This window comes from Aphelocoma coerulescens, chromosome 9 (assembly GCF_041296385.1).
Source record: "Aphelocoma coerulescens isolate FSJ_1873_10779 chromosome 9, UR_Acoe_1.0, whole genome shotgun sequence".
Taxonomy (NCBI): domain Eukaryota; kingdom Metazoa; phylum Chordata; class Aves; order Passeriformes; family Corvidae; genus Aphelocoma; species Aphelocoma coerulescens.
This window is the reverse complement of record NC_091023.1, coordinates 3559260-3585395: the sequence shown is the minus strand read 5'-3', so window position 1 is coordinate 3585395 and position 26136 is coordinate 3559260. Positions and strand designations below refer to the sequence as shown.

Sequence of the window (26136 nt, the reverse complement as noted above, 5' to 3'; positions counted from 1 at the left end):
GTGAAATACTTTATTTTTCTCTTAACTACAACCATGAGAAGTTTCCTTAACAGGAGCATTAGGCAAGAACAGAATTAAAACAGGCCCTTATGCATTATGTTCTTGCTATGGAGCTAAGGTGTACATGAGGGGGAGATGCATTTGTGACTGCAGGGCTTAATAGCCATGGTCTCACTATTTCAAAGACCATCCAGTTCCACCCCGTCCCCTCCCCACCACAGGCGTGGACACCTTCCACTAGCCCAGTGTGCCCCAAGCCCCGTCAAACCTGGCCTTGGACACTTCCAGGGATGGGGCAGCCCCAGCTTCTCCGGGCAACCTGTGCCAGGGCCTCACCTCCCTCACAGGGAAGAATTTCTTCCCAAGAGCCCATCTAACCCTGCCCTGTCAGTGTGAAGCCATTCCTGCCCTTGTCACCCTGGAGCCTTCTCTTCTCCAGGCTGAACAACCCCTACACTACAGATTTCGCTCTTCATGCTTGGCCTTCATCCAGGATAACACCATCCTGCTTCGTTGCTTAAGAAACCAGACTTTGTGCAGTAACTCCTGACACATTTAACCCAACAGACTGGAGCTGTTCTGGTGACTGCTCCCTTCTCCTCCCTGGTCATAGCAGTGATTCTGTTACCCCAGAGCAGTCCTTCAGACTGGCCCCAGCAGCACAGCTTTAGCTCTGCTGAAGCAGCAGCAGCCGTGGGCTCCAGGTGTTCTGTGCCTGGCAGTGCCTGCACCGCGGCTGTGCCAGGGGACAGGGGCTGGCGTGCCAGGAGCCAAGTCCTCTGCTAGGCAGGGTTAGTGCCTGATTGCTGGGGAGACATTAACTGTCAGACTTCCATTTTTATAAGGCATCAGGCATCACTCCCATTACAAACTGCACCCACCCGCAGAGCACCTGGTGCACTGACCCTGTGCTTCCGCATTCCTGCTGCTGCTGAGGCCGGCTCATCACCACTGTCCTGGCAACAGCCTGCTGAGTTGAGCACGTGGCATTTAGCAAAATTCCCCCCCCCAAAAAGCACAGTCAGAAGTACATTAATCAGTTCCACTTGGCTCCAAGGCATAAACAGATGAGGAGCACTGCAGAGTTGGTCACAGCATCAGCTGAGCCCTTCGCCTCTGTTGCTGCCCAGGAAAGGACAGTCACAAGGGTTTACACACAATTACAGTGGCATCTCCAGAGTGTTCATGCTGTCCCTGAGGTCACACAGGCTCAGGGCTGTCTGGTTCAATCCCTGCTCATGCAGGGCTGCATCTGTGCAGTGGAGTATCACCAAAGATGGAGACTCCACCACCTCCCTGGGTGACCCATGCCACCACTCGGGCCCCCTCCCAGCTGCAAAGTGAGACAGAGGAAGGCAGAGATACCCTGTTGCCAGTCGAGCCTGACTCTAAAGACTGCAAATACTAAACAAACTCCAGCAAAAAACCACACTGCAGTGTGCCCCCAGTGCACAGCTGTACCTGTGCCAACAGCGTGTGCTTCCAGGAGTGCCAGCAGGAAAGGCTGATGTGCCTGCAGCTGTAATCCTTGCACACAAAGTACTTGGCTCTGTCTCTGGGGTCTCTGTTACAGATGCATGAGGAAAATTCAGGGGAAGACCAAGAAGAATGCAGAGAAAAGCAGCTGGAACCGATCCTCTTCCCCTAATAACACAGTTACACCAGCTTCATTTGTTTTGTTACTTTATTGAAAGTGGCAGATCCCTTTCAACGTTTTTGAAAACTAAACCCATTGTTGCTTTGAGTACTGGACGAAGGGTGTGGGGATTGTTTCCTTTAAAAAGTTTCCTCATTACACTGCAGAGCATGTGAGTAACAATACAGGTACCTTATCAACACGGTTTGCTACCGCTGTGAACAGCAACTTCAAAAGCAGCAGGGGCCCTTGTGCTGGCCTGCAGCCTCTGCCTTCCCCCTCTCCAAGTGTCCTGTCTCTACATTAACTTCTCCTCCTGAGGGAAAAGTGGGTTTGTTCTGTTCTTCCTAACTGCAAGCTCTGAGCTGGCTCTCACCACAGAACACTGCTCTGCAGCAGAGATCCAACAGCAGCACCTCTTCTCTACTGTACAAGTTCATAGCGTTGCTGAGCCTGGATTTGTCCATCAGGACAAATAAAGGACAGTCATAAGGTAAAGTGAGCACCATACACCAGGATGAGGGAATGTATGGTCCTCCTGAGCTACTTGCAGCCCAGCACTTAAAGTCTGCAGGTCTGAATCTAAGTACCAAAAATCAAGCCTTGTTTATAACCAAGTGGCCTGTCATTAAAAAAATGCTGAACAGCTCCAGCCTTTGTTCTCAGTGGCTCTGGGATGAGCCATATCATCCACATCCAAACACTCAGACAGGAAGGTCTGGGTAACTGAGTTCTTGCTGACTTCATGGGAATCTCTTTTCAGTTAGAGAGCAGCTCTCTAAGCAACCAGCTGTCCAGGGTTATTTTCCTAAGTCTATTTTTCTAGACCTTTAAAGTGTAGATTTAATATCTGTGTGCTTACCTGAATTAAAGATTTGCTTTATAAACTAGTATGATACAGAAAGCAAAGCTCCTGGGGATGGCTCTGCTGGAATACCTTAAGCAGCCAACGCAGCAGTAGATGCTTTACCTTCTCTGCTACCAAACACCACCCCAGCTTGTCAACTGGAGCAGAGCCCTGGCTGCAGTGAGTCTAGATCCCAGGCTGAAGAAGGAGCCAGAAAGGGAAGGTTGAGAAGGAGAGGGAGGCCTAGAGCAGCTTTTGGGAATCCCCAGCCCCACCACACTGCTATGAGCCATCCACTTTATGTCTTCATGTAGAGCACAGGTTCTTGCATCAAAACCTGCTCTGTAGTGTCCCTCTGCCTTGTGGACCAAAGCCCTGCTGATGCCTGCAGCTGTTGTGTTCCCCCCATTCCCCTTTTTAACCCTTCTGCCCCACATGGGCTTGCTCAGCTCAGACCAGCACTGCCCAGTCTGCCTGTGGAGCTGCTTCAGCTGCCAGAAGTGCCAAGGACAGGAACTCCACCAGCTCCCAGAGCAAACATACCCACTTTGCCTTCTGCTCCCTGGAGATCCAAGGCAAGTTCTGCTGTTGCCTGAAGGAGATGAACTAAAGCCTAATACAAAATGATGTCCCAGAGCCAAAACCAGAACAATCAGCAAACCTATCCTCCAATGAAATGACAGGCTGGGAAAGAGCAACCGTGTATCAGCTCAGCTGCTGCAGCACTGGAAAGCATTGTTACTTGTGTGTGAAGGGCTTGAAGTGATCCTCCAGAACAACTGGAGAGTGGGTCTCACTCTCCCAGAGGCCCTAAATGCCTGGAGAGCTTCCCAGCATCCCTGTACTCACACACAACTGCTCACAAATGCTTCTTTAGGAAGGGCAGGAGACTAAACCCATCAGACTTGCCTCTGAAACACATCAATGGAAGAGAATCTCCCTTTTCCCAGCAGCCAGGCATTTACCAGAAACAAGCTGTGAATCAAACCAAGCCAAAATGGACACAACCATTGTAGGAAAACAATTAAAAACTGCATTGATTACATTGTAAAAACAAGTAGACCGCCCATCTCGGGTTCTGCAAAAGGTCTAAATTGTACTTGCATTGCAAACCCCACCCTGGGTTATCATGGAAACACGGCTAACATGAAGGCTCTGAAATGTCCTGGAGTCCATCACAATGTCACATCCAACAGCAGATGGTGGTCTGGATTAGAGATGTAGTTCTTATGAAGCTGGAAAAAATCCTTCCCCCTCACGACAACAGCAGGGAGTGTGAGTGTCAGCGGGCAGAGGTCAGGTGGTTCCGACTGTGTGAAAACCTGCAGGGAAGAATTGACAAGGGAGAACTGCTCAGCACTGCCTGGCTGAAGCTCTCACCTGGAATGGTGCCCAGAGGCACCCACCAGCAGGTCCATGGGGGAAGGGGTCAGGCTGCATGGGTCTGTCCCCACTGCCAGTTTTTACTAGATAAAGTCCTGACAGACAAAACCAGCATTTTAACAAAAAGCCAAGGTGGTTTGACACTTTTTCAGGCTTTCAAGATTCAGTTTGCACCTAATAAGAAGTTTTCAGCACTGGTGTTTTATGGTAAGAAAGCAACCAGGTCTTTGAGGTTTTGCAAGCCCCCCCCCAAAAACAAGTATCTTGTGCTTCTGCCCCATGCAGCAGTGTCATTTCTAGGCTGACAGAAGTGAATGATGCTGAAACAACTACCTGTCTGCAGTCACCCCCACACATCCATGAGCACCTCCTGCTCAGTCAGAGGCTCAGGTTTTACAGATATCACAGGACACCTTCTGTGACCTCTATGGGTCAGCCAGCAGAATGAGTGTTCTCTTCCTGGCATTAAGTGATTATTAGATGAGGGTTCTACACAGTCCCATGGTGTATTTGCTTGGAAACTTGAATGATGTAGAAACAGAATCCCTCTAGGATGGCCATTATATTTGGTCCTTAATGTCTACAGCTCTTCTTTGCTTGACAGGACAAGCAGGGGGTCAGGCCCAGACAGCATGGGTTTAGGACAGGCGGGTCCTGCATGACCAGTCTGATCTCCTATGACCAGGTGACCCCCTTAGTGGATGAGGGAAAGGCTCTGCAGGTAGTCCATGATCTCAGACAGCATTCTCCTGGAGAGGCTGCAGCCCACAGCTTGGACAGGTACACACTTTGCTGGCTTAAAAACTGGCTGGATTGGCTGAGTCCAGAGAGTGGTGGGGAATTAAGTTACACCCAGCTAGGACCGATCACTAGGAGGGTTCCCCAGGGCTCAGTGTTGGGACTAGTCCAGTTTAGTGTCTTTATCCATGATCTGGACAAGGAGATTGAGGGCTCCCTTAAGCACATTCACAGATGACACCAAGCTGGGTGGGCAAAGGCTCTGCAGAGTGATCTGGACAGGCTGGACCAAGACCAATGGTGTGAGGTTCAACAAGGCCAAGTGCCAGGTCCTGCACTGCAGCCACAACAATCCCCTGCACTGCTACAGGTTTGGGGCAAAGCAGCTGGAAAGCTGCCTGGTGGGAAAGGACTTGGGGATGCTGCTCAACAGCAGCTGAACATGAGCTGGCATGTGTGCAAATGGCCTAGAGGGCCAGCAATTGCCCTTGTGTCAGCAATAGTGTGGCAGCAGGACCAGGGCAGTCACCATCCCCCTGTGCTGGGCGCTGGTGAGGCCCCACCTCGAGTGCTGTGAGCATTTCTGGGCCCTCATGACAAGGACATTGAGGGGCTGGAGCATGTCCAGAGAAGGGAGTGGGGATGGGAAAGGGGCTGGAGCACCAGGAGCAGCTGGGGGAGCTCAGCCTGGAGCAAAGGAGGCTCAGGGGGGACCTTATGGCTCTGCACAACTCCCTGACAGGAGGGGACAGCCAGGTGGGGGTTGGACTCTGCTCCCAGGGAACAAGGGGCAGGACAAGAGGGAATGACCTCAAGCTGCACTGGTGGAGGTTCAGGTTGGGAATAAAGAAGAATTTCTTCATGTAAAGGGTTGTCAAGCATTGGAATGTGCTGTCCAGGAGGTGGTGGAGTCACCAGCCCTTGAGACATTCAAGAAACAGCTGGATGTGGCACTCAGTGCTCTGGTCTAGTAGACACAGTGGCTATCAGTCAAAGGCTGGATTCAATCCTGGACAGCTTTTCCAACCTTAATGATTCTGTTCAATTCAATGGGTACTTGAGTTACAAGGCACAAACTTTAACCCATCAGAAAGAAAGGCTTAGAAAGCCTAAGTTCAAGGGTGTAAAGACTGTAGAGCTTGGGTTGTGTTTACAGGGGCAGCCAGAGCATAGAACAGCTTCTTTTGTCACATAAAGCACTTCCAGCCTGCTAACCAGGGAGGAGCCAAATGTTAACTTTCTCTCTTGATAAGGAAAGGGTGAGATTTAGGGAGAGGGAGAAAAGCCAAAATCATGTTAAATAAAGCCTGATAAATCTGTGACCAGGTTAGCTGTGTTAGTGCCTGCAACACATGGATTTGACTGGACTTGGTGCCACCAATGGAGCCAAGTTTGACCCGGCAAAGAACTAAATTCTACCAGACTACACTCCTTCACTGGTTCAATAAATAATTCTCTCCAGGAAAAGTACACCTTCCTGTATACCTAAAGCTGGGCAAGCAGTGACTAGCTGCACATAGTGCTTTGAAGCACATTCCTTGCAATGAAACAGATATTTATTAACAGAAACTTTCTATCCCAGAAGTGATCCCAGTGAGATTTTGCACAGTCCTTGCTGCCTGGGTAATGGGACCAGCAGGATATCAGATGTATATAGATATATGTGCAGAATGAAGGTGAACAGCAGCATCTTTCTGTGCCTTGCAACATACATCACCACTACAGAAACCTGACTTCTGAAGCAGACAAACTGTTTGCATTAAATGAAAGCAATTAAAAGAAATGCCATAGGAACTATCAGGGCAGCTGTCATGAATATTCACTTCTGTCTGTCCTGACTGCTTGGCACTGACCTTTGCACAGCTGTGGAGCACAAGAGCCACGTGGTTCAGTGCTGGCTCCACCCCAGCTCACACGCAGGACACTCACCTTTGGACCCGCTCCACCATGTGCGCTATCAGTTTGTCAGAGATGCCTGGGCAGGACTCCTCAGCCAAGCTAAAGGCATTCTCCAGCTCCTCCATGGCTCCCACGTTGCCTCCAGTCTGCTTGTGCTTGTCTTTGAGCTGCAACCCAGAAACAGGGCATTAGGTCCTTATTTTGTTGCAGAAAGCACTGGTTGAGAAGTGCAGCACTGACATTAAGGCCCTTTCCCTTTTAGTATGACTCCACCAGGGTGCAGGAGGGCACCCATATTCCACTTAAATGAACCAAAAATGAACTTTTGTTGGTCAGGAAAGTAGAAGTCCACTGTCTGGGGTTCAAATTTGCCTCCAGGTACTTATGGCAATCAAAGTCCTTACTTAACAGGATGTACTCTTGTAACTAAATGTTACAAGAAATGCACCAACAGCACAAAGAACTCCAGGTGTATCTGAAGCAGTACAATGACCTTTGCTGCTCATGACAGCTCAGCACCCAGACACACACACAGGCTCACAGGCAGGTTGGGCAGAATATATCCAACGCCAGGAGTTAGTCACCACCCCTTTTTAATAACCACAAAAAAGTTTGAGTTGCTTCTAGTGACTGGGAGGCCAAGGCAGACAACTGCCACACCAGGGATCCTGAGCACCTTCATCTCCAACATTCCTCTCTAAGAGAGCTTTACCCAGGGAGGCAGGGAAAGAAAGTCCACGCACCAAGCCCTCCCCATGCAGCATCTGCCTCAGTTCACATCTCTCATGGTCAGTGCACTCCGAGTAGGCCTCTACTTGCACATGTTTCCAGCTGTTAATCTGAAATAGCTACACCTCTGTTGAGAAGAAATGCCTGACAGGTCACTGGTGCTGAGCCTGAAGGAGTCCCTTGTTGGAAATCCTACATTTCCACCCCCTGCAGCAGTTCCCCATCTCCTTCCCACAAGCTGCTGATATGACAGCCCCTTCCTCAGGGCACCATCACACAAGGAGCTGAACAACAATCAAGCGTCCTGTTGAACCAGCAACATCTGCCAGCTTACCACTGTCCAGTTCAATTAAGCTCTCATTAGGCCCTGCTGATTAAAGGGCTTACACAAGCCTCGCAGTTCTTTGCCTCAGTTCTAGGATCAGCCTATCCTGTTGCTGGAGCTCACCTTTTCTCCGTGCTTTGGAAAGCAGAACAATGTGAATGCTAATCCCCAGCTGCAGTCGTTCCTGTGCACCAAGGCCCCTGCTGGGAACAAACAGTTCCCAGCCAAAAAGGGCTGCTGCCTCCTCAGTGGGGCACCTGTTCCCTACCACAAAGCTGTGGGAACAACCCATGCACACCTCTGCTCAGTCAGAAGTGGCAGGGGCACGGAGGGGCACCTCAGTTACACATCAAGGATACAGATTTCACAGCCAAAAATAGGTGTGATGCTAAAACCAAGAATTTGACGTCTACCTACCAAAGGCTGCCCACCTCAGAGTAAGCACAGGGTCTGTCCTGGAGGTAAGTTGTCAGTTTATCATCAGCCTTTGATGCCAAGCCCTTGACCTTCAGCTTGCCCAGCAGCCTATGATGGGAGCAGTGTGTGCTGGGCTCTCTGTTCCCACTGCAGAAGAGCTCTCTGGAGGCTTGTGGGAGTTAGAGCACTGCAATGAGCTCAGCCTTACTAGGCCCAAACATCGTTTTACCTCCCTGCCCCAGGATGTTTCCAGATTTGCAGTTGCCCACACCTGTGAATGACTCCTCATGGGCCATTTTCAATATTAACATCCAGTAATACACATGCAGGGAAGGTAAAGGAAAGATTACAAAGAACATCTCAGTCAGATTTCCATTCACAAAGCCCAGCTTCAGCCCCTTTAGGGAAAGAGGGGATCAAGCCTAGCTGGTTTAAACTGCAATCACACAAGAGTGAGGAGGACAAAGTCTTCAGTTCTAGTTTCCTACCAATAGCAAATAACACATGCAACCAGCAGTGAAGCAGATTTCCAACCTGGAGAAGTTTTCTTTCAAGCCCTCTCTACTGCACACAAAAGCCAGGTTATTTCAGAGACTGCCCGGAACCTTTCCTGCTTCCAGTTTCACTCAGATCTGCAGAGCCAGCAAAAGTCTAATCAAAGGAAAGGGGGATCAACAAACTGGGGCAAGGGAGTCAAACTAGCAGAAATGAAATGTCCGAGAAGCCACTTCCTGCCTGGAACTGGTGCAGCAAAGTTATAAGGAGAAGCACAAAAATGCATTTACAGTCACAGCCCTGAGCACTCTGCCCCAGGAGGCTCCTAAACTGAACAGAGACCCAGACATCAGTGACTGTGCTGCACAAACAAACCAACATGGTTCTAATGCAGTTTCATCTCATAGCTCTAGGCCTACAAGACCCAGGTCACTGGCCTCATGCTCTGACCTCTGAAAGTCAAGCCCTGTGGAGCACAGAAGAGGCCAGTTAGATAAACTCCCAATTCCAACTGAAGCAGTGTCAAGAGCCTGGTTTTCCAAATGACCTCTGGTTCCTGCCATGCAGCAAACCCTCTTTCCACATAGCAGTAAACCTGAGAAAAGAGAATTAAGTCCAGAAACTATCCCTGGAAAAAGCTCAGCTCTCTGCTGGGCCATGCAATCAGGATCCAGAAGAGTAACTCCTCAGGACCAGAGAAAGGGTGTCTGTCACCAGCATCTCAAGAACAGAACCCTGACATGCAGCATCTAATTGATTTCTTCCAAAGCATAATCTCCTTTCCTACCCTTCTGCTGGAAAGAGCAACCAGAGCTCACAGCCAGCAGCCCCCTTGTGATTATCCTCCTCTTCCCTGACAACATCACCCAGCTGGAAAGATGAGCTGTCACCTCTCTGCTGATACAGACACCATCCTATCGTTAATGGCAGCTCTTACTTCAACTCCACATCTCCATCCAGACCACAAGGCAGGGGAATTGAGTAGGTTTTCTGAACACATTTTCTCTGCCTGCCTTCTAGAGGCTAGGTGGCAGGGAACTCCTTGGTCTTGGCTTGCTACCAACAGCAGTCTGTACAGATCAAGAAATGGCCTAGCAACCAGCAAAGCCAATTCCTGCTCTAACCCACCCTACCTCCCCCTCAGAAACTCTGCTGTGGGCAGCAGCACAGCAGAAGGGCAGGGGACATGCACAGTGACGGGCCAGCTCAAGCACCTATCTGCTCTACCAGGAGCTGCACTTCAGCCACAGACATCAGAGTCTGGAGCTGCCTAGGCATCAGCAGGCCTAAGATGCAGGCAGGAGACAAATACTTCTCTATCAGATCCTCACCAGAAGACAGATTACCAGAAGGGTAATGCCCTTCTTCCAAACACAAGTGTTTTCAGTACACACCAGGGACACACTCACTTTCCCCACATATGGTCTTGCCCTCTGCACTGGTGCAAATGCTTCAGACTCCCTTAGCCCTACTAGCTACCCCACCACACCTCCCTTCTCCAAATCTTTCCTTATTTACTTATCTGTGTTAGGTATCTCTTCATCTCCAACCAGTAGAGAGCAAGGTTCTACTCACCTCCCCAAAAACTGGATGAACAAGTGTGGAGAGACACTGCGACCGTGGTTGCCTCTTGATGGGCTCAGTAGGCTGGAAAGCAGCAAGAAAAGAAGTTACAAGCACAGGCAAAAGCTCCCAGGGCACATGAAGTACTAAGCCTTTGGTGAATTCACAGCCCCTCCACGGCAATCCCATCACTAGATCTTGGGAAAGCCACAAGTCACAGTACCCTGATGATGTGGAAGAGGCACCTCTGGAGCACTAGGTGCCAGACTGAAATAAATTTAAACAGAAGACAAGTGCCTGGTGGCTTCCCCAAGACATCCAAAAGCTTGTGCTAGTTCAGTCCACTTCAGAAAGACCACACAGCACACAGACCTTCTGGGAACCATGAAGAGCCATTCCTTTGTGCAGCTTGCTCAAGGAATTGGGGCGAATGGTTGGTGGGAATGTCCAGATTGGACCCTGGTCTCCATCTTCTGCGTCTCCATCACTGCAAATGAAAAGGGGAAAGTCAAGACAAAGCCTCAGTTCCATACATTGGGGGTTTGCCCACACTCCCCAGAGTCACAAGTTCTCCCCACCTGACTGCCATATTGCTGCAGGCCTTCAGGCTTTTCCCTATCCCAGAAAAAATTATGAAGAGAAACCACTTCAGTCCCTACAGCACATATGCAGCATCAAAGAGATCTGAGCTAAGTACTGTATCATGTTTCCAAACAACCACATTCACTTCTCTGATCCAGCCAGCTTGAAGAAGTTTCTAGTGCTAGTTAAATTTAGGAGAATTTCAAGACAATCCAAACTCACAAGGTGAGGGGCCAGATTTAGATGTTATAAGCCAGTCTCCCCGAGTCCTTGATCACTCAAGTCACTGCCACTATACAGGTGAAGAGCAACTCTGTGACACCAGTCTGGGAATGAAGTGCCCCTTCCCCACCCAAGGCCCATAACTTGACTGTCCTGCATGGCAGTGCAAAGATTTACCCCTGACTACACATACACACATACACAGCTCTTGCCACAGTTACCAAAGCCTGGGGCTCTTGTAGTTCATGAAATGTGCATAAAATACAGGCAACAAGAGCCCTGTTCTACCAGTTACACACAGACTGTTTCGTGTCAGTACCCTGATTCCTCACACTCAGCAAAGAGGCTCCACAGGTGAAGACCAGAGCAGAGAACGGGGTCCCACTGAACAGGAGGTAACAGCCTGGCTCTTCAGGCAGCGCTCATTTGCTCCCACAAACAAAAGCTCCAAGTTGAGATCTCAGGTGGGAAAAGGACCTGAGCTGTTTGCAGTAGGCTACCCCGGGGCAAGCAGGGGCTGCAGGAGCACCCCTCCATGCAAAACATGCACGTACATATCGGAATCACCAGAACTGGAATCCTCTCCATGGCCCTCTGACTTCCAGCGCTTGAATCGATCGATGAGCTCCATTAGGAATGAGGTTTTCTTGGTGTAGCGTGTGATGAACTTGTGCTTTAGCAATTCTTTAGCTGTCGGCCTCTGGAGCAGATAAGGAAAGCATGTCACATCTAACATCTCTGCACACTATACACACAACTCACTGACTGCAACTGGAATCACAGAATATCCTGAGCTGCAAGGGCTGCACAAGGATCATCAAATCCAACTCCTGCCCTGCACAGGACAGCCCCCAACAATGCTACCAATCCCCAGCAAAGTGCCTGAGAGCGTTATCCAAACACTCCTTGAACTCTAGCGGCCTTGGGGCCATGACCACTGTCCTTAGGAGCCTGTTCCAGTGCCTGACTGTCCTCTGGGGGAAAAGCCTTTTCCTAATATCCAACCTAAACCTCCCCTGACACAGCCTCATGCCATTCCCTTAGGTCCCATTGCTGGCCATCAGAGAGGAGTGATCAGTGCCCGCCCCTCCACCTCCCCCTCATGAGGAAATCCTGCCAGGCTCATGTGTCCACCCTGTAAGGTCAGCAATTCTCTCTCTCCAGGATTCTGGCACCTTCCTGTTGAAGGAATTTTTGACCTCTGCTGACCTTCACCCAAATTCACAGGTGGGCAGCAATACTCACAAATCTAGGATCCTTATTGAGGCAGGCTTCCACAAACTCCTTGAAGGGCTTGCTGTGGTGACCCTCAAGTGTCGGAGGGTTGTTTTTGGGGATCAAGAAGAGAACCCTCATAGGATGCAAGTCAGAATTTGGAGGCTCTCCCTTTGCTAGTTCAATGGCTGTAATCCCAAGGGACCAGATGTCTGCCTGGAAAAGAGACGAAGAACAACACAGAACAGCAAGGAGCAATTCTACAACATGAAAGCACATTTTTAAGACAGCTAATCACATAAATCAGATGTGGCATTTCAAGTCTAATATACAAACTTCTCCAGCAGACCCTGCATCATAACAGAAAAGACTAATTCCTGCAGCAAGCAGCACTTCCAATCCCTGTTTCTGCCCTAGCACCACCTCCTGTATAGTAGCCCCAAGCAGCAATCCTCCTGCTCCCAGCTCACCTTGAAGTCATAAGCAGACTGTTTGATGACCTCTGGTGCCATCCAGAATGGAGTCCCCACAAAGGTGTTTCTCTTGATTTGGGTGTCTGTCAACTGTCCAGCCACCCCAAAGTCAGCCAGTTTCACATCTCCTTGTTCCGAAAGCAGCACGTTGGCAGCTGGACACACAAATAAGCAATTAAATCTGCTGGCCTCTGAATCACCCCCAGCCCACACAGAACTGAGTACTGAGTGGAGCCTTCCCATGCCATCCTCCTTCACACCAGTGATAACCCTCAGCCTGGATTTCCAGCCTCAGACCCATCCTCACGCTTTGAACTCCACTGGGTAACGTGGAACAAGCTCGTGCACTTTGTTGGATCAGAAGGGGACTATTGCTGAGGTAGGACCAGGGAGTAGATGTGAAGGGCCACACCATCAAGTCAATGTGACTCCTGGCCACGCAAAGAAGGGAGGGCGACACAGCCTCTAATGCTCTTGATTTTTTTTCCAGAGTAGCATTCAGCACAGGTGAAATAGCAGATCCTTCTAAAGAGCTCAAGTTCCACTCTTGTACTAGTTCCCACTCACTCATAAGACTGTAACATGGTGTAGGTTTGGGAATGGGGGTTTTCCGCAGGACTTTTCATTCTGAGACCTTACCTAACAACTTTCAGCATTTCCCCACCACTGGCAGCCAACAGCCCTACACATCTTGTGCAGTGCTAGAAATGTGCAGTCTCACATACACAATGAAATCTTTCCTCCCAATCTCCCTGCATGAGGTTTCTGCGCCGTGCCTGCTCACACCCCCTCCTGCAGTGGGTCGGAGCAGCGAGCATCCGGCACTAGCCCAGCTCCACAGCGCTGTCCCTCCATCCTCCTGCAGCACTTTGATGCTCTGGGCTTGCTGTGACACTGCTCTTCAGGAGGCAGATGCCAGCTCTCTCTACACAGCACGTGGCCAGTGACTATAAAAACCAGCAAGAGGATAAGCTGGCACAAGCTGCCCTGATTTTCTAGGGCAGTGAACCCTGCATGAGGACAGCTCACTTCTGCTGTGAGCTATAACCGCAATACCCAGCACACACACCCTTGGGGTCCAGCAGCAAAGCAAATATCCAGACACAAGTCAGCTAATATCTGAGCATGCCTTTCACTGACTCCTTTGCTTTAGCTCCCTGACTGTCCAAACTCCAAGTGCCAGAGGAGAGCTACAGATCCTTACTGTTACTCTAAACCCTAAAGACATGAAAAGCATGAGTTGTGATACAGTGACAAGCATCAGATTCAGAAAACAGCAATCCAACAAGAAAAGCAGCACTGAGAAAGTCTTTGAAACCTTGCAGATTATGGTGGAATATAACACCTCTGAGTATTGTATTACTAACATCCCTTACAAGAAAGGGAACTGAGCTCTCCAATCTTACCTTTGATGTCTCTGTGGATCTTCCTCTCTGAATGTAAGTAATCCAAGCCCTTTAGGATTTCTCTCAGGATAGTAGCAATGTAAGTCTCCTCCAGTGGTCCTGGCTTCAGCTGATTAAAGGCAGAAAGATAACTTAAAAGAAGGTGACTGATGCCTTGGACTTGCCAGGCTCTCAGTTTGTTACTTGGAAACCTTGGCCAAGCAGGTCATACTGAGCAGGAAGCACCTTCTTGCACACCTGGTGCACATTCTACAAGCAGAATGTTGGTCTTTGCACCTGGCAGTATTCAATGGAAAAACTTTGGGGGATTTTCTGCTTCTCTATCAGTTTGTTACAGGCTTCCCAAACAAACAGCAGTTCATCTCTCACTTTGGCCTGGAAATATATTGGCCAACAGAACATTAAGAGTTTTTCTTGTTCAGGTCTCTCTGCTAGCATACAAGTAGTGAATTTTAGCCTCTGAGACATCAACCCTCAGGCTGTGGAGTACTGTATCAAAGCTCTTCTTCTTTCCATCAGTTCTCCTCTAACCAAGACCTGCCTTCTCAGTGCAATAACTGAGGTTCTGACACTCAGATAACTTCTGCTGATGACATCCTCCCACTACACTTTCCTCCAAGTCACTGTAGGCTCAGCACTTTTCCCTACATGATTAGTTATTGCTCTGGAAAAATGGGCATTACTGTCCTAAAGAGAAGAGAAAAATGCTGTGACAGAATACAGTGCAGCAGACCTTTGCCTATGGGTACATTCTGCATTTGTATTCTCTTAAAATTGGGGGTAACTTAATCATAGACCATGTCTTTACTGAGCTATGTGAGCACTGAGCAATACCATAACTCTGACTAGGTGAAGTACAGATTTGCACTGCTCAAAACCAACTGGCTGCTGGTCACTTTTCAGTTCACTGTGTTCATACAGCAGCACAGCATGCTGGACAACAGTGCTGGGACAGCTGAGCTCCATGAAAACATTCCCTCTGTCCTGGGATAAGCATAACCAACATGTCTGTCCTGCACTGCTTATCCCTCGGGCACAGGGCTGACAAAAAGATGGTACGTGGCAAGTGTCTGGCTTATGAGGATTGCACAAACCAAGTCTTCAGTCAGTATTTTTTGTAGTCCAGAACTTGCCACTTACTCACCAAATCCAGGGCTGAACCTCCTCCCAGGTACTCCATGATTATCCACAGCTTAGTGCCCTGCAAGCAAGAGCACAACTCAAGAGGAAAGACAGTAATAAAAGCAGACAGGAAAGTGAAACACTCATGAAGCAGCAAGACACAAGAGTAGTCCTGTACACAATCTAAGAGATGCTGCACACTGCAGCTCTCAGGGGCTCAAGGAAGGAGCCCCCTGCTCCCTCTTTTCTGCTGACACAGCATTAGAGAGGTGGACCTGCCTCCAGCACATTTCTAACTTTCAGTCTGCAGTTTCACCTGAGCAAGTGCCCCTGAAGGCACCAGACTGCCCAGCCCATAGATAAGTTTATTCCCAGGTTATGCAGCCCTTTAACATCTCTCCAACAGCTCATCCGGTGTAAGTTCTTCTCGGCAATGGCAGGGGAGCATTGCAGCCTTTGATCTCATTAACAGGGCTGCCAGCTTGAACAGTACAATCAGCAAGACACTCCTCAGAGAAGAGATTTCCGTGCTGAGGTTCACAGGGGGCCAACAGAACATAAGCAGCAGGTCCATGAAATTACAGCAGAAGGCTGAGAAAATATATTATGGCCTTTGAAAAATATGTAAGGAATATTCAGGACCCAAAGAGCTTAGGAACTGTTTGCTGCAGTCCCACTGTTAACACTATCTCCAGCAGCCAGCCTGCCTAGGCCACTTCTGATCAACACTACCAGCAGCTTCCATTAGGGATTCCTAAACCTGTTCTCAATGGAAGCAGTATTAGCACTCCTTCATAGACCCAGTCCATATTCTTCTCACCATTTCTCATTAAGTACTTTCAACCTCCTCTTTTTTTCAGAGGTGTAAATCCCTCAGTGGTACTGCCTTCAGACTGAGCTATTTTTAGTATTCAAAAGTATTCCATCAACTTCCTTTCCAGAATTGTCAGACCAGGGGAAGTTCAGTCTTCAACAAATAATTTGCTCTCCAGTGAAGTGCCCTCGTCTTGGTACCACACAGTACAGGGCACTTCATTTCCATGTCCTTAGCGAGTGTCTCAAAGCCCACTCTGCTATTAAGTGCACATCAATGCAGTGAGCAGAGCCACCACTGTTGCTGCTGCCATGCTGCCACTCACACGTCACTTTCCAGTGCCCTGTGCCACCATCCACTGCAGCATCCACAGAGGAGCCCTCCCTGTTCCCAAACTACTGGCAAGGAATCACCATGGTTTGTCCTACCTTCAAGTAGGAGCCATAGTACCGGGTAATGTAGGGACTGTCACACTGGCTGAGCACCGTAATCTCCTGCTGAATGTCCTCGATCTCATCCTCAGCCTCCTCCAGATCAATGATCTTGATAGCAACCACTTCCTTGGTGCGGTTGTCGATCCCTTTATACACTTCACCAAATGATCCTTTGCCGATCCGCTCCAGCTTGGTGAACAGCTCCTCAGGATCCACCCTGGAGTGCTACACCATGAAGTAGAGATGGGAAAATTCCATTAAGTTCCCGGGCTGCAGAGCACCACACATACCCATACAGCTCATCTCCATATCTGTGCACCTACGACGTAGATAAATTCACCTGCAACTCACATACCCTAAACGGTCTTAGAAACTTAGCACAGAAATATATCCAAGGCTTTCTGACCCCGCAGACCACAGTGGGGAGGCAAAGGAGGGAAGCCCAGCATGAGAATGTCAGCAAATACCTCTATGGGAAGTGGCAGCTCCATTGGGACAGGGCTGCTCAGTTGCAGGCACTAACTGGTGCCAAAGCAGCTCCATGAGCAAGCACCTGTTCACCCTTCAACAGAGACCAGCAAGGGGTACCAGAACCAGCTTTCTCTTGGAGATCCAGATGAGAAAACAGGCACAAGCAAGAGGCCACAAAAACACTTCCCTTGTTAGCCTTCCTGCACTCAAAGACTGAAATTATTTGAAAGATTTGCATCCTTCCCTACTTGTCTGGGGGATGAAATATTACAGTAATATGAATTCAGATTTACTGTCTTCTCTGCTGTAGCCTGATTTCCACACAGCACCCAGCCCAGCTCTCCTCAGACATTTCCAGATGGAGTCTCACATCTTTTGCAAGGTCAGCAGCAAGGAGCAGGCAGGAGAGCAGAATGGACACTCCATCTACCTGACCTGCTTTTCTGGACCAGCCTCTTCCCTGGCTAGCACACTCAGATGCAACGGCAAATAGCATCTCCTTCATCAGATAAGCACATCAGCCAGGCAGTTACTAACAGAGAAATAATGACTCTTTAACAGCAGCTGCACAGTGAATTCTTTATTAAGGTGAGTATGGATAAGAAAGGGAACAAATCACAGTCACTTTCTCATGCTGCTTCATTCAGTCCACCAGCACACCAGGAGGTCCTTCATGCTACTAGTAGCTTCATGCTACTGAAACGCTCTTTGTGATTAATTTTTCTGCCTTTTTTTATAATAGTTTGAAAAAAACCCTGGAAAATATGGCCTGACCTTAGGAAGCAGCCAAGCCATTAGAAGGAATTTTCCACACCCAGAACTTCTCAGTCTCACCTCCAACACGTCACTCAGTGAGACTGCTCCCTCACAAGCGTCTTGAGTTGGCAGATTTTATCAGAGAACAGGGAAGCTGCATTTTTCCATCTCACACCAGGTTCTAGCAGTAGGCCATCATTGAGCAGCTCAAGGTGCTGCTTAATGATTAAGCCAGTCTGTCATCACAGGTTGTTTGCCTTCTGTGCCTAGTGCATTGCTCTAAGCCAGGCCCAGGTGATCTTTACAGGCAGCTCGTTCAACAGGATTTCCACACAAACTCCAGTCCAAGATACAGAAGGATAACCAAATATCCTTTGGCATCCATAGCAACACCAAATAGGCTGTACTTTGAACAAATGCACTGGAAACAGACCAGAAGGGATGTTCAGAGACAAAAAGAACTGGAGATACATAGCAGACACTGAAGAGAGGGAGGTGGGGGGAAGAGAATTTAAGCTTGAGGAATACCAGGGAACAACATGAGAATGATGACTGCAGGCAGGGAGAACAGTCTGACTAGTCCAGGCTCACTACAGACCAGGAGCAGTTTCCATCTCTTGACCGACTTGGAGGAAGGGGCAAGAAAGTGCCCCAGACATTACTGTGCACAGTGACCTACTGCACCCTAAAAATGCCACTCAACACACCAGCCACTTCCACAAACCAGGGAGAAGGGAGAGAAAGAGGATCATCTCCTAGAAGTACCCACTCAGCTCGGAAAAGAAACCCTATCCACATGAATACTGCAGGGAAGCAAACCTTCAAGAAAATCTTCCTCCCCTCCCACGTAACTTTTCCACGAGGTAAGAAACAGCAGTGTGGAAGTAAGTGCTCCCCCCTCAGCTTGGTAGGGCACATCAGAGAATCAGGACTGATTTCTCCAGATCAGGACATCAAACGTTAGAGCACCAGCTATGGCAGGCAGCTTTTGGGACAACCCCCACTTTATGTGGCAGGCTCTGTAATCATGGACAGCTTCATAAACAAGCTTCCAGACTTGGATGTTGGTTTATCCTGTTTTCCATAGAACAAAGCAGTTCAGGTAGGTGCAATGAAGGAGACAAAGCTTCCTGACAGGCAGACAAATTTTGCTCAAGGGACTCAGGAAAACAATGGAACTGATGGGCAGATGAGACAGGCCCACTCCCATTAGGGTGGACACATTAGGACACTTCATTTGTAGGTACTGGATTTACCTTCCCAGTACTGACCTGGAACTGCTGTAGAGCTCACAGGTGACAGGGCAAGAGCCTGACTCTATGGAGGGCCTGAGGACAAACATCCCTCAGTGCAGTGGCCAAATTCGAAGAAATCAGACCCAGCAACAGACAGAACCCAGGGAGCCAGTATAGGGCCAGGGGGTACAGAGTCATTCCAGCCACAGTTACAGTCCCCAGACACTGCTGGAGGAGCACAGTTTGCTGATGAATTTCTTTGCTTTCTGTAACCAGGGAGGAGGAAACAGGCCCATCCCCAATTCAAGCAGGTCAATGTCTGCTCAACAGAACACCTGGTGAACTACCATTGTGGACTACCATTCGCAGAAGAAATTTCCAGGCAGCACTTTCAGCAATTCTGAATTCCCACAACAAACTAAGATGTCCTGGCTGCAGGACATTGTTCAAAAGCCCTTGTCCATTAAAAAAATCCAGTTTGAGACACCACATGGCGACATGTGCTGACAAACAAAAATGCTCAGATCCATGGGCATAAAAGCCTCAGCACTCATCAGACAGCAGCACAAACACAGTTCCACCAAGAATGGAGAGCTATGGAACTGCACTGCTCTGTCAGGAGAGAGAAGGATGCACTCCATGAGCCCAACTTTCCCCTACCCCAACACATCTGCACCTGCAAAGCAGTGTGGTAAGAGGTGTAACAAGCACCATCTGTCCCTTTCCTAAACATGAATTACCTCAGTACCAGTCATCTTGTTAGAGAATCACCTTGGCTGGAAATCTGTGCTCTGGAATTGCACTGCTACAAACACACCTGGGAAACTTCATTAGTAGGAAGCAACAGAATCCAGATGAAATGTTTTGTACCAGCTTAAATGAGCACAGATAACCCAAAGCAGTTTATTAGCACCTGTCACTTCTGCAACTGCTCACCAGCTTGGGTTCTTTCCATTTTTCTTCCACATCCACAGCACCCACCAGAGCTGAAAAATGGAGCTCCAGGTTAGCAGGGGCTGCTCCTCGTTCTACTGCTACATGTAAAGCCGTTAAGGAATGGTCACTACATCGTAACTTTGTGCTTGACTGAATGCTCATTACACAGCAGTTCTGAAGCAAAAAGCCTCCTGCTGTTCCTCACCACTGCTAGAGCAGTCAGTCAGGCATTAGAGATGGCTCAGGCACGCCTGGGCAGGCTGTGGAGGGAGAGCACACAATGCACTATCTCAGCTGTAAGTGCAGGAAGGGAACAAGTATGAGAGGGATGATGACAATTTCCTAGTAATGTGCTCCACTTCTGCCCTCCGGGATCTAATCTTACAGCACAGGAAAGAAGGATGCTCTGTCCTGACAGGTGTGGGAGTGTTTGCCATCCTGACTGATGATACCATGTTTTAAAACAGACCAACTCGCTGCAGCCATCAGGAATTAGGAACTGCAGTGTGTTGTGAGACGAGCCTGGCAGTAACATCAACTGCTTCATGGGGAAAGAATGGTTTTGGCAGCTCTGCCACCTCCAGCTGCAGAGACATGATACCCACAGTCTTTGAGAAGATGTGGATAAGTACTACAGAAGAAGGGTAAGTATCTGCCCTCATTTCAAAGTTATGCCTGGAAGGATATCTGGAAGGATAAGCTGCATATTGGAAACAGAAGCAAACACCATTTGAACCAGCTGCAGATCTTCTCTCTGGGCTGTGTCCAGCTGGATCTTACTCTCAAAATATTCAAGAGCAAGAATCACGCCTGCATTTGTTGCATAAAACACTGAGGGGTGCTTAAACCCTTTTGGAAATGAGAATTCCTTAATCTGGGACAGGTTGGAATTGGAATTGCTGTTCTATATGGGAGAGGTCTGTAACAGAAGATTGTCAAGGCCACAACACTTTACAAGCTGAAGCTGACCAGGAATGTGGCAACTTCAAAGGGTTTATGTGGAACTACAGCCGCATTTAGTGTTATTTCTGACTCGAGCACTTTCCAACCAGCCAAACAAACAAACATAATATTGCTCTGCCAAACACAGTGGAAGAAGGAAGTTGGTTTTAATAGAACTCATCTGCTCTCCTCTTTCCCTCATTACCTCCTCTGCTCCCCAACTTCCCAGCCAGCATACTGAACACTCACCTATGGGATACCAACAGTCTCTCTGGTGAAACCAGCTTCCTATCTGGAACTATCTGAAAGCTTCCCTGTCTATATGAAATCTGTGCACAGCTCTCTGCAACTGCCAAAACCTGGGACAGTTTTGAATTACTGGAGTATAAAAAAGAGGGAAGTTTCTGTTAAACACTTTGAAACACATCTGTTTGTCTGAGACTCCCAACTCCTCACCGACAGTGTTCTTTTGCTTCAGGTAGTGAAGCATTACTTAGCCAAAAAACCCTAAATGGCTTCTCCAAGGTCACATAAGGAACAGCAAATCTAGAAACAGAGCTCAGGTCAGAGCTTTAAACATAGTGACTAACACAAATACATCACCCGGAAGAAAGAGCTTCAGACCAAGACCAGGCCTGCAGTGCTGTATGCACACAGCACAAGGGAGCCAAGGAAAGAGAGGAAACAACCAGCTGAGGCAGGGAAATGGAGGCACAGAGGCAGAGCAACCTGGGCATTGGCCAAAGGTAAGTGCCCATCAGCACTAGAGCTGAGAATCAGAAACAAGTCAAGCCTCTGACATCCCAATGCAAGTCCTAGTCTCTTGATTTTCACAGCACCTCCCACTGCTCCCTAAATCTCCCCCTAAGTGAAGGGAATTTCAGGCCAGTTTCTACTGCCCTCACAGCAAGCCTCAGTTACACAGATTACGAGGTTCCACCAGGGATTCCTGAAAAGACTGGAAAATGGACAACACAGATTGGTTTCCTATTCCAAGACCAGACAGAGTCATGGGATGGCACAATCTGAGAATGCCTAACATTTCCATAATAAATTCAGAGCTGAAACCACTAGAATGCTGATAAGCTTCATGAGAGAATGCTGTGTACAAAAAAAGCTTCAGAGCAACCTCCTCTGCAGCTACAGAACTCAGTTTTCAGCCCTAACCAGACAGTATCCTTCCCTTTCTCCCCCTGTACAGTGACTCAGCCAGGCACTATATTTACATTTAATTCCATACGCACTTTGGGGAAGCAGTTGACGTGAAAGACAGCATGTAAACTAAGGTGCATTGCAAATCAATTTTAAATCAAAAAAGGTTCAGAGAAAGCATTATCTCAAACCACTAAAGCTCTTAGTAATTCTACACCTAGGAGCAGAACAGAATAATGCCCCAAAACTCACAGAACATGGTTTTAGAAGACCTATGTTCAGCATTGACATGTGCCAACAATCAAACACAGCCCACAACAAAACTCAGAGGGAAGATGCAAGCCCATACTATTAATGTGGTTTAGCTTTTAGTCCCAAACCCTGGCATCATCTTTCCACATTCCTTTTATGAAAATGTCGTCACAACAGCAGCTTTTATCACATCCACGGAGGCTGAGATGTCTCGGAAGAGTTACAGCCCAGTATCAAATATCACTGCCTCTTATGCAGCAAGGTTGCAAGCACCATTTTTCTGACACTAATGCCATGAACACTTTAGGAAGATATGTTTGGCAGAGCCAGCACACACAGTTTTTCTGTTCCCATTTCTAGACTTCCCCTTCCAAAAATACTCATAAAGCCAATGACTCCTGCCTCCCTAAAAAGAACACAGTTAATCCCAGAGAAAGGCTCCACACTGGGTGAAGAATTCGCTTTCTGTATGCCTGGCAATACAACACTATCAGCCCAACACCAGCATAGAGTGAGACACAGGTCAGTCAGCTAACAGGAGTAAGCTGAGACCTGTGCAAGAGAGATAAAGAGTGGCAAAAAGTGATTTTCTCGTTATTTGTTTGAAACCCTCACATCAAGAGCAAACACCTTTATATAAACCCTTGAAGAGGGCTTTAAAATAAATTTTTAATCACCACTTACCTGGCTAGCAAATTCTCTCAGGTGAGCCATGCCGACAGAATGGGTTTTTTGCAAAATCAGGGAGGATTAGGATGTGGCAGCACAGCAGGAAAGTGATGATTTCTCTACTGGTCACCTGTAACAAGCAAGAACACAGAGCTCTTATGTGAGGTTCTTGGAAGTTGGCTCATTCCCCTGAAGAGTTACCCGCATCTTTTTTCCCTCCCTGAAGTTCTCCTTGAACCTGCCAACACGTTCTAAGTATGCTAGCCCCTCCTTGCACACAGCATTTCTCAATTCTTTACAGAAATGCCTTCTAGATGTGTCAAGGAACCTCACTCTAATGTTATACACTGACCACGTCTCAGGCTCCATCTTCCCTACCATCACCTCAGCACGCTCCCCAGTATTAGAGTTAACCCCACAGTTCTATTCCCTCACCACCACTCGCAGCATCTTCCCCAGCACAGCCCACAGCATCGTCTACTTCTGCTCCTCCTCAGCCATCCTCTCCCTGGCAGCACTCCTCCGTTCCCACTGTCCCCGGTACAGCCACAGGCAAAGCTCAGCTGCTCAGCACACACCTTTCTCTTCAGGGAGCCCCAACCCTGCACCATCCCGCCCGCTCCCTCTCCGCTGCTCCCCAGTTCTGTCCTCCTCAGCGGCCCTCCCCTCCACCCCAGCAACAGCTGAGCCCCAGCCCGGCCCCCCAGCTCAGCCCCCTCGGGGCACCCCCGGTCCAGCCCTCTCCAGGGCCCCCGACCCCAGCATCCCCCGCCACGGTGCGGCCCCACACTCCCGTCACGGACACCTCGTCCCACCTCACACCTCAGAGATCTCCCCCCTCCCGCGTTCCCCTCGCCATCCTGGGGGTACTCAGCGCGCCCCCCCTCCCCCCCAGCCCCGCCCGGCACCCTCAGAGTCCCCCTGTGGCGCATCGCCGCCCCGCCCAGCCCGCACAGGCCCGCCCGGCCCTGAGCGCCGCCGCACCTACGGGCAGCGCTGCGCCGCCGTCGGGAGCGCCATGCCGGGCCCTGGCGCACGGAGCCGCCGCCGCCCCGGGCTGCCCCGGGACACCAGGCGCGGCGGGGGGGCGGGAGCGCCGGGCCGGGCGCAACAACACGGCGCGGCGGTGGGGGAGGCCGCGCCGCGCCGCATGCCGGGAGATGTAGTCCCCACGCCGCGCCAACCGGCAGCGCGACCGCGTTCCTGGACTGCAATACCCAGGATGCCGCGCGCGCAGCGGCGGGGCGGAGCTGCAGGGCGGGGCGGTGGCGCGGGGGTGGCTGGGGCGGGGAGTCCTGGGGGGCGGGCGCTGCCCGGCCCAGCGGCCCCCGCGCACTGGCGGGGAGGAGTCGCTTTTGTCCTCCCAGTCCCGTCTCACGGGGCTTTCCTCTCGCCAGCCTCTGCGGGACTGTGCCTTGGAGTCCCCCGGGTGCCGCCATGCAGGCCCGCCTTCGGCTCTTCTCCTGCCCGGTACCCCTCATGAGGGCGAGGGGCTGTGCCCTCCCCGCCCTCCCGGTGCCCCCCACCCCGCCGCGGGACGCCCGGCTCTCAGGGGAGCGGGCAGAGCGGGAGGAGAGGCGGGGGGACACTTCACGTGCTGTAATGTCAGTGACTGATTAACGTTTTCAAAGGAAAGAAAACAAACCCAAGAACCAATTTTGTCAGCCTCTTGCCAGGCAGCTTTAAAGCTGGCCCTGCATTTCTTCCCTGCATTGAACAAACCAGGCGCAGCTTTTCCCGGGCGCTGACACACAACGCCTTTGTCACAACCTGGTGAGCTGGTGCTGCTCTGTAGCACAGGTGAGTTGTAGCAAGAGGAGCAGCCCTGGGAACTGTCGCTGCATGGACAGATGGGTCTGGGCAGCAGCCAGCAGCTCCCTCACATCCCTCTTATTCCCTCTTGCATTGCCTCCCCCATCCGTCTCCCTTCCCTCTGCTTCCCTGTCCCTGATCAAATCAACCAGCACTTTGAGGTACTTGAGTGAAAACATCAATTAGATGGAGCACAGGTATCAAGAACTCCTGCAATGAGATTCTGTTTTTGTATTTAAATCAACCGTACCTCACTGGAAGCTTTTCACAAAGGTCTTGCGTGTAGGATCCTTGGGTTGCTGGAGCTTTGAGTTTATACCTGCAGGACCAGCCTTCTAGCCCCACAAACTCAGATTGTCTTGTCTCATAAACAAACCTATTCCAACATGACACCTTGACTTAGGAGAGCTATGAAGAGACAGAGAAATCAAAGCTTCATGTGAAGCAGGAAAGGAAGGAGAATGAAGTTCTGCTCTGGTTCCAGTGTAGCAAGGACCAAGGCGTGAACTGTTCCCTGTTTGAGTTCCTGTGTGTGTTACTTAATGATCCAATGCCTCAGCTCTCCACCTCTTGTCACATGGACAGTCATTAATTTAGTCACTGTTGGCATCAGGCCAGAGGGCAGAAGTCTTGCCAAAAAAAGTGTATGTTAATTAATGAGCCAAGTCTGAACATACACACAGGAGCAGCAATTAGTTTTGTCTGTTCAGGATAAGTCTTTCATAAAGGTGATTGTCATATGGGATTAGCGTGGCATTTCCTTCTGAAATTGCTAAAGCTGGCTCAGAAGCACAGGAGACAGAGAGTTTCAAATGTGGGCTGGTGTTTCTCCTCATCTGTGATCCACAGGCAGCCTGCTTTGTATTGCTCCATGGATGGGCAGGAGAGATTGTGGGGGGGGGGGTTTGGTCTGGCCACCACCTGGAAGAAACCAGTTTTGAGTCAGTAGCTGGTCACTTTGGACACTTTGGTTTGGACAAGCTGGGAGTACAAGGCTTGGAGATGATTGCTCTGTTGTCAGGCAGCTATTTCTGGGTCTGTTTTGCAGGGGAGAGGATTATTAATGTGCTCAGAAGAATGCAGAAACAAATGCTGACTCTGGGGAAGCAGGTGTCCCTGACTTCTCCATGGTTGTCCATGGCTTGTTTGTATCCATCACCACCTCCATTTGATTCCCAGAATATATAAACTGGAGCCAAAGTCTTGCTCCCTGGTTTTCACTCAGTGCTGTATTCCTAGCAGGCAGTTCTCTCTCTCTCTTTTTTTTTTTTCATTTACTTTAACATTAGCAATTGTGACTACAGTACAATCGCACTACAAGTTGTGTGTCTGTATATATATAATTATAAACATAGATAAAATTTTTACTTCAGTACCCCAAAGTTACCTGCACTTTGCACCATCTACCTCCACTGAAAGAAACCTGGTCCCTGCCTCCAGGAGATCTGTGTTTGGAAAAAGCCAGCTAAGCAAGGGCAAAAGAGAAGGTATTTCAGCTAGAGGAAAGCATCAGAGAGTTAATTACATGCTGGAGTGCCCAAGCCTACAAGACTGCAGTCGCTGAGTATTCAGGGTTACAGCTTTCACCTGGCCCTGGGAAACAGGGCTATG

At 49.4% G+C, this 26136-nt stretch overlaps 1 protein-coding gene across 3 annotated transcripts; it reads right to left on the bottom strand.

The window, feature by feature from the left end:
* Positions 1–1666: 1666 nt before the first annotated feature.
* STK25 (serine/threonine kinase 25) lies at positions 1667–25986 on the bottom strand. Of its 3 annotated transcripts, XM_069025032.1 has the most exons (13): positions 25913–25986; positions 24776–25446; positions 22729–22843; positions 16295–16525; positions 15075–15131; positions 13931–14039; positions 12522–12679; positions 12082–12267; positions 11391–11536; positions 10405–10519; positions 10045–10116; positions 6534–6670; positions 1667–3805 (listed from the first exon to the last, which is right to left on the bottom strand). In XM_069025032.1, the coding sequence occupies exons 3-13, from the start codon at positions 22756–22758 to the stop codon at positions 3766–3768; spliced, it is 1281 nt and encodes a 426-aa protein (XP_068881133.1). In that variant the 5' UTR covers positions 22759–22843; positions 24776–25446; positions 25913–25986; the 3' UTR covers positions 1667–3765. The 3 variants fall into 3 exon arrangements, with proteins under 3 accessions (XP_068881133.1, XP_068881131.1, XP_068881132.1); XM_069025030.1 differs by lacking the exons at positions 24776–25446; positions 25913–25986 and adding an exon at positions 23698–23808; XM_069025031.1 differs by lacking the exons at positions 24776–25446; positions 25913–25986 and adding an exon at positions 23702–23808.
* Between the last annotated feature and the right edge of the window lie 150 nt (positions 25987–26136).

What these genes read in the sequence shown, in the direction of transcription:
- STK25 (XM_069025032.1), bottom strand. Translation starts at nt 22,758, where the DNA reads ATGGCTCACCTGAGAGAATTTGCTAGCCAG. An exon ending in GAGGTTCAGCCCTGGATTTG is followed by an intron (nt 14,040 to 15,074) that starts GTGAGTAAGTGG and finishes GCCTTTAATCAG; the next exon opens with CTGAAGCCAGGACCACTGGA. An exon ending in AGTTCTGGTGATTCCGATAT is followed by an intron (nt 10,520 to 11,390) that starts GTACGTGCATGT and finishes TTTCATTTGCAG; the next exon opens with TGATGGAGACGCAGAAGATG.